The sequence below is a fragment of the Gymnoscopelus microlampas genome (genome assembly GCF_963454915.1).
Source record: "Gymnoscopelus microlampas genome assembly, chromosome: 11".
Classification (NCBI taxonomy): domain Eukaryota; kingdom Metazoa; phylum Chordata; class Actinopteri; order Myctophiformes; family Myctophidae; genus Gymnoscopelus; species Gymnoscopelus microlampas.
The window spans coordinates 848,984-862,500 of record NC_139948.1 but is presented as its reverse complement, the minus strand read 5'-3'; the positions used below and the strand labels follow the sequence as shown (position 1 = coordinate 862,500).

Here is a 13,517-nt window from a genome sequence, read left to right as displayed (position 1 = left end):
CAGTACAGCTCTCTTACAAAGCTTACACATTGTCTGTGTGTGATATCTATGCTCTCTCTGTCTGGTTAAACAACATGGTCCCACACAGACCATATCACAGAGCAAACAAGCTAATGCAAAGAGCTAAGTTGGCCTTCAGTTGGACTAGCTTTTGTTATTCAGTGGCTCAGTCGGTAGAGCACTCGCCTTTCAACCACAAAGTCATGGGTTCGACCCCGGGCACCACTTATTAGCTGTGCTACTCGTACGCAACTCTGCTTATGAGTAGCACGGCTTTGGTGCGGCAAATAAGCACAGGGATAGACTCCTGCATTCCCGGCTGATACGGATAATAAGCCTCTCCGACTTACTTAATTACTTAGTGTCAATCTAAATAGATAACATACTGTACGTTATACTGTAGCTGCTGAGGCTCTCCCAAGATCAATGAAGTATTTCTACTATGTTAATGTATCAACGTGACAGCTGTGTGTGTGTGTGTGTGTGTGTGTGTGTGTGTGTGTGTGTGTGTGTGTGTGTGTGTGTGTGTGTGTGTGTGTGTGTGTGCATGCGTGCGTGCGTGCGTGCCTGCGTGCCTGCGTGCCTGCGTGCGTGCGTGCGTGCGTGTGCGTGTGCGTGTGTGTGTGTTCAGTCAATATCCTTGTCTATGGAAAATTGGATGCAATGATGTAAGCCCCTCCCACTCTCCCTGCAACATACTCCATGGACCAATCAGCAGCGAGGGTCTCATGCAGCCAGCCAATCACAACCGGATATGTGGCGCCGGGTGGCCAAGTGGTCCCACCCACTCTTTCTGAAGAAGAATCCGATTGGCTGAAAGGCAGGAAATTAAGTGAAATTGGACATGAAGCACGCACGCACGCACGCGCACGCACGCACGCACGCACACACACACACACACACACACACACACACACACACACACACACACACACTCACACTCACACTCTCACACACACACACACACACACACACACACACACACACACACACACACACACACACACACACACACACACACACACACACACTCACACTCTCACACACACACACACACACACACACACACACACACACACACACACACACACACACACACACACACACACACACACACATTCTGCTTTGCAAAGCGTATATAACTGTCTTAGAATTCACTCTTTTAGTTTTAAAGGTAGGGTAAGTGATACCTTTTGATTGGAACTAAACATTTTTGTTTCAAAAGTTAAAGCTCTATATTGTGATAATAATCATTACTATAGAATGTTTGTTCAGTAACAGGGGTCTCCATGTCTCTCCAGCTCTTTCATAACCAGATTTCTTTTTTTGAAGCCGGGAAACCAGTTGTATCCAATTAGAAGAGAGAACCAACTTATCAGCTTCAGTAAAATGTCATTTTATCCTGTGCATGAGTTCTCTCTCCTGATGGAATTGGTGTCGTGACCTGAAAATGTATTTTCTGTTTACTGAAGAGCTGGGGAGACAGGGGTACCCATGTTACAGAACAAACAATGATTACTAACACAAAATAGAGCTATATAACACTTATTTCATAATGAAAATACAAATAATTACCAGAAAAAGTGCTCCTTGGAGCACAGGTCTCCGCCAGGTCAGGTAGGTTATTGTGGGCCAGTAATGTTGATGGAATATGAAGAATCAGACAGATCCATCTTGATGAAATGACTATAGAGATAATGTGCACCGATTTGCGTGATATTTGGACACAATGTGTGGGAGTAATATAAAAACATGTGCAAATATCGGCCTCCTAGTGGCGCTATAATAGGGCAATGTCAAAATGTCATTTGTTCCTCAATGTAGTGCGAATATGCGTGCAAAGTTTCACCGCAATCGGACGCTGCGTTCATGATTTGAGGTATTTTGTTCAAAACGGGCCACTTCTGCAAACTTTAGATGTCAATCTTAGCCAATCAGGATGGAATATAAAAAAAATAACAGGTCCGTCTTGATCACATGACTATCCACAAGTTTCCTAGGGCGTTGTGGGCATCACTTCCTGTCAATTTGATCCAATCAAATCCAATCAAATCCAATGACATCAAATTAAATCAACAGGAAGTGATGCCCACAACCCCTAGGAAACTTGCGGATAGAGATCCTGTTTAACGATTTGCATGAAATTTGGATAAAATCAATGGCCTCTAGGGAGAACGCATACAAGGTTTTACGCATATCTGCAGTTAACTCTTTCACTGCCAGATTAACAATTCACGGAATATTTATATCCAGTTTGATTGATCCCCTGATGGTTGCTAAACACGGAGGGTTTCACTGTGCTTACGCGAGACAAAAAAATAAAAGTCATCGCGACCCCCCGGTAGCTTGTTAGCTGTTGAATATAGCTTGTCTACGTTGTCAACGTTGCCAGAGATTAGTTGTTCACAGAGAGATGGACACATGGATGGACGGACGGACACACGGACGGATGGACAGGGTGCAAATCATAGTCTCTGCCACGCCTTCGGCCTGGCGGATACAATAATAACACATACACATATACACACATGTACATAACCACTTCCTCAATCCACATGTTCAGACCTCAATCATGCAGATTTTACATTTCAGAATTGTAATGATTAATATTTTTTAGCTTAGATGATTGTAAAAAATTATAATAATAATAATAATAATAATGTTATTCTGGTCTATTTAAAATGTGTGGTCTTAGTATTGATGTTTCGTTGTAACTGCAAAAATAATTCAGTGTTTTTAATGCCAAATGTATTGATAGACCTGTGGTCATGCTGAAAGACCAATAAATGAATACACTACACTACAACACACTGTGTTGCTGATATGTGTGTTTGAGTTAAACTGTCAAATTGGCACATTATTGCTGTCTAACCTGCTGATGGAGTTAAAAAGTGTGTGTGTGTGTGTGTGTGTGTGTGTGTGTGTGTGTGTGTGTGTGTGTGTGTGTGTGTGTGTGTGTGTGTGTGTGTGTGTGTGTGTGTGTATACATATGCGTTTAATATGTGTGTGTTTGTGTATATACTACAGTATGTGTGTGCAAATGTAGAACTACTACTTTCAGTGATCAGAACTCAGTCTTTTTTTATTAAAAAAAAAAAACTCAGATTTTTTTTTTATTGAAGTGATCCCCTGAACGGGGTCGTCCCTATGTTCCCCGGGTTCTATGTTCCCCCACTAAGGTTAGGGTTAGGGTTAGGTTTAGGTTAGGTCCTATGTTCCCCGCTCTCCCTAGGAAAGCGGGGAACATAGGACCCGGGGAACATAGGTACGGTCCCACATGAACAATAATGGCCAGCACTGCACACGCGTGCACGTGTGCAGTGCTGGCCTGTGTGTGTGTGCATGCATGTCTTTAAAGGTCTAGTGAAATGAAAAATATGTTTTTCACAATTAGAGCATATCCATGGTCATCATATGGGCATACCTAACAATAGATGCCAAACAAATTGCCAAAACCCAATTTTTGTGCATTTTTTATATCAAAAGCCCCTGAAAAGCCAATCTTAATTACTTCCTGTGACGGAAAACATGCTGCGTTATGACATAGATCAACTTTCATGAATATAAATGAATCTTGATTTAGTTCACCTGTTTGATTCCCATAGCTGCACGTTCCTTCAAACACAGCTGGTTTTAAAGACGTGGTGCCATGGTTTTGCACTTATTCTGTTTTTCATGTGTCTATGAGGTTGATAGAACTTCATTAAGCCCCCTGGTGGTGTTTTTATGGTGTTTTATGTCTTCTCTGACTATTTTGACTTTCTACCTGGAGTCTGAAACCTTGAGGGTCAAACGTGCCAATAGAAAAACAGCCCTTTAGTGACATACTGTAGTAAATATATACCCTCCCCCTCATTATCATAGCACAACAGGTGTGGGCATGAGGAGGAGGAGGGACTAGGACAGGTGGGTGGTGCTAAGGTGGTGGAGGAGGTGCTAAGGTGAGAACCAGGTATACTTAATGAACTGGAGGCGTGTCCACATAAAAACATAATTTTAACAATTTCTGTACACTTTTTTGAAAAAAATCTTCCTCCTAGTATAACCATAATACCTGATGATTATGTTTTAGTGGGGGGGGTGGAATCACTGAAAATCACGGCACCCCGTCTTTAATTACAGAGCTACTCCGTTTTGAATCTCATTCAAGATGACATCCAGACGGTTCTATTACTCTCGGTGTGAACTTAATCAGCACACTAAAATATGTATCTGAAAACATTTTAGGTTAGAAATAAGCAACTTGGTAACAAACATTCTGCACAGATGCAAATTAGGCATTTAAGTCCATGAGCCAGAGCCCCAAAATTGAGCCAGATATTGAATATTCCCTCGTTAAAAACCTTTGACTCCAACATCTTAACAAAATGAAATAAGAATGTTGACTCTGGCTTTGTCCAATGTTCCAATGTTGATTCTGGAAAGTTATGCAAATAGGCATATTTTCCTAATGCATAATTTGCATATTCAAATATACATTTCAGAAAACTTCTAATACGATAAATCATTGTCTTCATGTAAGTAATCAACTGGGGAAGTTTCATTATGATAACTATTTTTTAAATGTTGTCATTTTTTCACCTGTCATGTACGTATGGGGAAAATAACAAAATGTGTGATAAATATGAAAAAGTTGCTCCTGTGGAAAGGTTATCATATATTGATTTACTTATATATTGACCCTATAAACAATTGAATATAGGTATGGTTTTGCCCACTCTTTCGATAATGAAATCTTGTCTGGCTCATGGACTAACACTGTCGGCGGGTGGATCATTGTGAAGAATAATATTCTATGATTTTTCAAAGGTTAGCTAAAACAGTCGTAAATCACTGGCAAGGGCAGCATAGACTATGTTTTTTTTCTTGCAGTTAATGAGTTAATGAGAGTGCAGGAAAAAAGGGAACGATCCAAAACAATGTGATGACAGTCCTGAGAGAGAGAGAGAGAGAGAGAGAGAGAGAGAGAGAGACAGAGAGAGAGAGAGAGAGAGAGAGAGAGAGAGAGAGAGAGAGAGAGAGAGACGATGTTTCATCAAAATCACAGAACATAATTTGCCAGAATATGTATTATATTTAGAAAGCACTTCAAAACCATGTTTTTAACATTTTCTTTTTTCATTTTCCAAAATCTTAAAAAAAAAAAAGAAACAACTAATTGAAAAAACACGGTCTCCTCACGTATTAGAAGGACAATATCAGTCACCAGAACCAAGGATGGGTGTTTCTGATGAATCTAACATGGTTAAAATGGAGTTTGAAGTTATAATGGGTTTGTATAGGAAGGGGGCGTGTCTGATCAAATGAATATCAAATATCTAAATACTGAATCAAGCAACTTCAAAACTGTCTGGGGTGCTCCCAAAAGCTTTGAGTAGATGATAAAATGACCATGCTGTTTGTTGTGCATGGGTGTGGGAGAATGCATGTAATACAGCTCAATTCATAATTCATAAGCATGTAAGGGCGGATTCACACTATGGTCCCAGGTGCGCACCCTGGACCACTTGGCTGATGTTGTGGTAGTGTGAACGTTGCGTATCGTTCCCCGAAACGGATCACCATACCGTACCCGGGACCGCCTCCGGAGGTAGTCTCTGATCCGGATCATGCGTATTCGGGTACGGAACGATGCAATGTGAATCCATCCGTACCAACAGGAGGAAGTGGACTGCTAATCATATATCATTTATATATTTTTATAATGACACATTATTTTAGCTGGGTTATACTTTCTCATAGTTCTACTAGAATGTTGACAAGAAATAATAATCCCGCTAGTGTTTGAGTACCGCGAGCCGTGAAAAAACAAACAAAAAACACATGTGTAGCGAACGCGTATAAGGATAAATATACTAAGGATTAGTCTGTGACGTCACTGCTAAAATACCAAGGATGCATGCGTCCGTGACGCATGCATCCTATTAACAGAGACGACGTTACATTTCGAGGTTTCAAAGACCAGTGCACACACTGCTTTGGTTGTGTATTGTTGATCTGTTGTTATTATAACTCAAGACAACGTCAGGAACACAGTCAAACTTCATTATTCACTCTAGACTCTGACAAGTGACTTTTCTTCTGTGAATGACATTCTCTATCTACCAAAGCCCCATAGTCCACAGCGCCCCCATGAGGCACATATTTACCATTACTGTTAAATTAAATGGTCTCGAGTGCGGAAGAATTTTGGCCAATGTGAATACTGGCCAGCTGCGAGAGGCCAATTGTACTCGGGAACGGTTTGAATCAATCGGACCCAGTCTGAATCCGCCCTAAGAGAGAACAGTTTCCAGGACGGGGAGCGAGCAGGCAGGAATGTGAGTAGTGGCAGGTGGCTGTCAGTCCAACCTGCTCGATTCCCCCGGACTCGGACCCAATCCTCGTCTCCTCGCTCGGAGGCCGGACTAAGGCGTGTGGAGTGCGCGATTGTGTAAGTTAGAGTTAGAGAATCTTTGTGTGATAGGAATCTATTTATTATTATCTTTTTTTTACATGAACCAATTGAACACTAGCATCCCTATTCTGAGGGGAACATTAGCCGAAAATAGCCGATCTACAAGCTCGCAACGCGTCGCTTGTAGGTCGGCTATTTTCGGCGAAGAGGTTTGGTGTACAGGGGGAAAAGAGCAGACCAAGTACAGAGACAAAGGCCTTCAGGGTTTATGTCTGAAAACACACATTTAACATGAATCCAATAGGCAGTGTGTGTGTGTGTGTGTGTGTGTGTGTGTGTGTGTGTGTGTGTGTGTGTGTGTGTGTGTGTGTGTGTGTGTGTGTGTGTGTGTGTGTGTGTTTGTGTGTGCGTGTGTGCGTGCGTGCCCCCCCCCCCCCCCCCCCCCACTGCTTCATCCCTCTCTCAGCTAAGGGGTCCTTGGCCTGAAAAACTTTGAGGTTTTTGACCATTTTCTATCAATTCATTCTCATTTCAGACTTTTGATTGATTGATTGAATACTTGATCTAGAAGTTTGCAGAGAGAGAAAGCACATGGAACAAATACAAGGTCAACTAAAAAGGATGAACAACGCAAAGAAGCCTTTCGGCTTGATTCAATAGGGGTCCTCACGCACTCAATTCATAAGACAATAAATGATAGACGGATATACACTACTATGCAGAACATCATATAAACACCAACACCACCAAGACCAACCGAGCTCCACCTTGCAAGCTCTCCTTTTACAGCTAACACGCAATATTTGAGGCAGGAGATGCACTGCAGCAACAGCACACTGATTCATATTTGATCAGCACTGCCCTTACGGGTCCATTTGGTTCCATTTGTACACTCTCAGAGTTATGGGGGTTCTTGAAAATAAGACAACCACTATACCACACTAAATGGAACAGAGCCTTAATTAGTATTATTGGTAACACCTGTGAAGGAAGTAAGGAAGGGGCCCAATTCATTCCCAATATGGCTGCTGTGCATAGAGCCTATTGACCAGCGAATTTACTTTGCAATGTTCAAATCAAACTTTTCCTTCCTGCAATGTTGAGAGCTCACACAAAGAACTTCACCCACTCTCTTCTTTTCTGTGTTATGTGACAATACAATTTGATTGATGTGATGACTAATAGAACATAACGTAATATAATAACAATAGAGTATAACACAACACACAACATAACAACAGGTCACCTGTCTTTTCTGTCTCTGTTCTGCTGCCATCTTGTGGCATTGAAAATTCAATATGTAAAGCTGCAATCTCTTAAGCAAGGGATAATCAACGGGCAGCTCTTCATTAGTGAGAAATAAACACATACAGGGTGATTTAAATCGTTTAGACAACATCGGTCTCTAGAGAAAACAGCAAAATAATATGTCAGATGTGCCTTCCGTTCAGATGGCGTTATCAGGGGTTGAAAACGCAGTGAAACCTCCTTCCAGAGTGTAAATCTTTGAAAACTCTCCACCTCGCATCTCCATGTGAACCGGCAACACGGGGAATCCACAAAACGTGTGATGTCATGGCTCACGTCGGCTCACACCGCGTACGCTATTACACATTGTTGCAAAGCCGTAGAACCACACTAACAAACAGCTGTGATAGGAAATGTTGCAAGTGCTGACATTTTAACCATAGAGCTAAATAGAGCCTGCCTGCTTGCTCAGGGGATGAATTGAATCTTGAACATCAGGTCAGAATTTGTGTCAAGGAAACAATGTGGGCTCGCTTCAAGCCTAAGAATAGTAGTATAAAAAGTACAAATTCAGTCAAAGTCCCAGGCACTGCTCTCTTTGACTTGATATCTCGGACTGTGTTGTATGTGAGTGTGTATAGACTTAGCTGCGGTTGATCAGCTGTTTCTATTCTCCTAATTGTCATCAGTTACACCCCTGCTTGGTGCTAGTGTATGGTGTGTGTGTGTGTGTGTGTGTGTGTGTGTGTGTGTGTGTGTGTGTGTGTGTGTGTGTGTGTGTGTGTGTGAGTGTGTGTGTGTGTGTGTGTGTGTGTGTGTGTGTGTGTGTGTGTGTGTGTGTGTGTGTGTGTGTGTGTGTGTACCTTCCATTGACTGTTTACTGTTCTGCAGCTTACTACCATGCTTAAAATGCTTAAAATATATAAATAAATGTACCTTTAAAAGGACTATTCCGTGAGTGCTGGAATTCTCTTATTGCAAAGTTACCTTCCATTGACTCCCATTATAAATTTCGGAACTACAACACATGTACAAGCACACAATTCCACAGTAAGCTGAACATTTTAAAGTTTGAATCGTGTTTCTAAGTGTAAGTATGTAGGACTAGTAGTGTGCCAAAGTTTTGGGGAGAATAATAAATATATAGCGAGAACATCTATAGTGTGCTCGCTGCTGCTGCAACAACTTCTGTTGCGAGCACACTATTCGCGAGCACACTATTGATGTTCTACATTCTTTCTTTATTCTCCTCAAAAGTTTGGCACCTAACTACTCCTACATACTTTCATTCAAACTGTAAAACATCCAGCTTACTGTGGACACGGTTGCTTGTACTTGAACATCCCAAAAAGTCTATGAGAAAGTCAATGTTATTTCAACTGAAAACCCGCTTTTCTTTCACTTGTTTACAATCATGTTACTTACAGCATGCTTTAACTATACATTTTTTAGTTAAGACCAGTAATATAAACCCATGTCTCTTTACACTCTAGCAATCAGTGCAGCTGGTGATACCTACCTGTCAGTCATTGGCTGCTCGATGGTGCTGCAAAGTAATTAAGTACATTTACTCAAGTACTATACAAGTGCTTACAATGCACAGTACAAACCAAGTCAAACTGAATTTATACTTTTTATACAATTTTTTGGGGGCTTTTTTTTGGAGCCCACATTGTTTCTTCAGGAACAATATTTTCTAGTTAACAGTGTTAGTTAACATGTGCCAGTGCATTTCAATGTAATCCAAAAATATGCACATTAGCATAACAAGTTTGTCACAGTCAGTCACAATTTCACAAATAGCCCTACAATATTAACCTGAGTGACGTGAAGACATCTATAGTGTGCTCGCTCCTTCTGCAGCGAGCCCACAATAACAGATCCACAAGCTCACAATGTGCTGCAATGCAACGCAATTTGAGCTTGTGGATCGTCTAGTTTCGCTACTTTAGCACATGGAGCAGTTACAGGTTTACTCTAAATAGCGAGTGTTCATTTAATCCAAAGTGTGTGTGTAGACGTCTAGCTATAGTCCAGGCAAACTAGCATTTCACATCTAAGTAATTGTAACAGATTTTTTTTCTTCACAGACCACTTCTATGTCACCAGAACAATATACTAAAAGTCCTAAGAAATCCTAGTTGCGGAAATATGTTTAATTGGCATCAATCCAAAATAGGCACCAATTATTGTCAAAAAGCCATATAAAATGATGTTGAGTCCAATTTTCATTCGTCTGAGATTTCAATTTACTTCCAATTACATTGAGGTGAGAAATTCAGATAAAATATACAAAATATATATTAGCCATTTTTGAACCAATATAACAGAACTACAGGGAGTTATTACAAGATATTCTAGCAGCATTTCACATCAAAGTAATTGTAACAGAATCTTTTTCACCATACATCATTTCAATGAGGTGTCCAGAACAACATACTAAAAGTCCTAAGAAATCCTAGTTGCAGAAGTATGTTTAATTGGCATCAATCCAAGATGTCCACCAATATTGTCAAAAAGTCATTTCACAAGTACAGACCACGCCTTCAAACCAAACATTGTTTAACGTTCTTTATTCAGAAAAGAAGGAGATGGACCTGTCAGGAAGGAAATTGGTTATGCATGGATTAGATGATGGAAGGAAGGAAGGGAAGGGAAGGAGGGTAGGGAGGAAGGGAGGCTTTGGGGTGAGGATGAGGGAGTGGAGATGAAGGGGGCGATGATGTGTAGACAGGGAGGTGATGATGAAGGGGGTGAGGATGAGGAGCGAAGACAAGGGGTACGAATTATCTAGTGAGGAGGGTAAGTGAAGGATGTAAGGTGTGAGGATGGTGAGAGGATGACTAGTGTGAGGTGAGCTGAAGGGAGTGAGAACAGAGGAAGGGGAGGTGGGGATGAAGGGGTGTAATAGGGGGGCGCAAATGAGTGTGTGGGAAGAAGGGCGTCGTAGCCCTGGGGAGGGATGAAGGACGGGGCCCAGTGAGGGCGCGGCCCTGGGGGTGGGAAGGGCGAAGCCCTGGTGGGGGAGGAAGGGCGTAGCCCTGACGGGGAGGAAGGGCGAAGCCCTGGGGGGAGGCATAACCATGTGGCTCCAGGGGGGTGGAGACCTGAGTATTTGGCTTAGGGTCTGAGGAGATAGGCGTCCGTCTTGGCAGTGGTCTGAGGGCGCACCATCACTCGAGACCCCAAAATAGAAGAATAATTAGTCATTAATTAGAACATTTACTGGACCATGGATATGTGGGCGTTCCTAAGGTCTTGGACATTGGTTCTAATGTAAGTGTGGTATGCTTGGGACGGCCAACGCCCTAGGAGTTGGACGGTGTGGTCAGTGATGCCTCTTCTAGATGCAGAAGAAGCAGCACCGATTCGGAACGAATGGCCGGAAAAATTACCTGCGGGATATCCGGCCTTGGTCAGAACTTACCGGAGGTGGTAGAGGAACCAGTGACGGGTTGCGACTGAACCGGTATCAGTGGTAAATAACGGATCGGAAGGAGAGGCGTGAGAGGAGTGCCTGGTATGGAGGTGATGGACCAAGGGTTCGTAAGGGCTGAGGTAGGAGTTGAGTTTAAACAGGTAAATTGGCGTTGTTCTGCCGAATTGGTCTGTTTTGCTATGTTTTAGCAAGAATACTAATGTGGAGGAATCTGGAATGGTCAGATCAGATAAACAGGGATGGTAGTGAGGAATGAATGTAGAATTGGAGGTAGTGAATTCTGAACATCTAAGAAACCCAAAGAAAGCAAGGCGAAACATTGCTTCCAGTGTGGAGTCTACAGATGGGTTAGCATAGCCAGAGCGGAGTATGTTGATGCATCCTGCGAGAACATCAGAGGTAATAGGTTGGCGGCGTGGAGGATTACGTGGCTCGTTCCTTCACAGGCTCTTAAGGAGCAGGGTGACATGGGAGTGCTGGGCAAAGGGGTGAGGTGCTCCTGTTAGGAGCTTAGTAATAAAATGAATACCTGATAGGTAGACGCGGATGGTTGATGGATGCATGGCCCGGGATGAATGGCTGTAGCTAATGTAGGAGGTGAGTGTAATGAGGTCCAGAGACGGAAATGGCAGACTGTAGGTAAAATGAAAGGACTGGAAATTGTTCCATGCTGTCCAATAGGAGGAGAGTGTGGATGGAGCTATACCTTGCAGGTTGTGATTTCGGGAGATGGATACCAGGTTATGGAGAGGATGGTTTATGGGAAGGTCATCTCGGAATATGGAGGAACTGGAGTCGGGTGGAGGTCTGCGGATGGCGCCAAGGATCTGAATCTCTGGAAGGAGAAACGTGAGAGTGAATCGGCTACCATGTTGTCGTAACCTGGGACATGGGCTGCTCGGATTATGAAGTTATTATTGGTGACTGAGAGCCATGTTAGACGTCTGAGTAGTGCCATGATGGCTAGTGATGCCGACCGACCTTTATTGATAATGTGGACTGTGGACTGGTTATCGGAGTGTATGAGAACTGAGCGGCTGGTCCATTCGTGGCCCCAAAGAGAGGCCGCGACAATGATTGGGTATAATTCGAACAATGCTGAAGAGTGGGTGGTGTCGAACGGGGGGGAAACAAAATCTAAGGGCCAAAGTTCTGCGAACCATCTCCCTCTGTAGTAACCCCCAAACCTACAGAGGGCGCTGCATCAGTGTATAATTGCAAGTCCTCTGGTGAGGAGTGGAAATCGTTATAAAAGAAAGAAATGCCATTCCAGTTGGATAACAGGAGGTGCCAGAGCCTAAGCTCTGTGCGGCATTCTAAGTCTAACATGATATGATGGTGGAGGGATGGCACGGATGCAGCGAGGTGGAGAAGGTGGGAAATAAATGAACGGCCTTGTGGGATGATTCTAGTGGCGAAGTTAAAGGAGCATTTCACCCCTGGAAGAAACTGCAATCACTCAATGGTAATAGTATTTGTAGTAGATAACAGTAGCACAATTTAAAATTTGCACCCTATGGCCAGAAAAATAATGAAATCTGTGTGTTTGACTAGGTTTTGACTGGACTGCTTATTACTACAATGACCATAATGCTTTTGGTGCACTGCCCCTCCTTGTGGCAAGGGAGGTCCGGTGTGGGTGGGATCTCCAACAACAACGTTGAAACAGCATGGCAGTGTTGCCATGTCTGCTTATTATAAGCGGCTTCTTTCTAAAATGTAGTTGATATTTGGGCTTGTTTCCAAATGTTTTGATTGTTGTTTAAACCAGTGGTTCTCAAACATGTTCATGTATTTTTCCACAGTCCCCCATCTGAAATTATAATTTGTGCCAGGGAGCCCCTAACAAATATGTGTGTGTCAAAAATATTCCACATTTTGCACTTTTTCCCCCTCAAGATTTATTTGTAAATAGCAGATCTACAAGCTCACAATGGGTCGCGAAGCGTTGTGAGCTTGTAGATCGGCAATTTTCAAATATATAATATCCCATGTCTAGGTAAAGTGCTCTTGGCCTAGTTATCTTCTTTTGGGTTTGTTTTCATAGACCTGGTTGCTTAATTCTCTCACAATATCTGGCAACACTGACTGAAGAACGGACACGTTCATCTAGTTACATATATGTCCAAGGATTCGTTAGTGATGTCATATCACTGACAAATCCTTGCTATCTTCATGCAGTTCTACTTCCGTGTCGCATAGTAGTGACATCACTGTCGAATCCTTGGTATTTTTATCCTAGCCTTTCGCGACGGTTTGTTTACCAGCGCTGCCACTACACGCTGTCTTTTTTTTTCACGCTTGCGCTTATGAAACACTACAAAGGATTATTATTTCATGTCAACATTCAAGTACAACTATCAGAAGATAACTCAGGTAAAGTCTCACTCTGCAAGGGGGTTTGTCCGCTGGGCGCAGCTAATGGGAGTGACT

At 42.6% G+C, this 13,517-nt stretch overlaps 1 protein-coding gene across 1 annotated transcript in view; it reads left to right on the top strand.

The window, feature by feature from the left end:
• LOC311055769 (T-box transcription factor TBX19-like) overlaps positions 1 to 797 on the top strand; it is a gene marked incomplete at both ends in the record, with an annotated part of 39,547 nt that extends 38,750 nt beyond the window's left edge. Inside the window, one exon of the mRNA XM_084072035.1 lies at positions 632 to 797. Coding sequence (XP_083928161.1) covers positions 632 to 797 — 166 coding nt within the window. The remainder of the gene's footprint in view (positions 1 to 631) is intronic.
• Between the last annotated feature and the right edge of the window lie 12,720 nt (positions 798 to 13,517).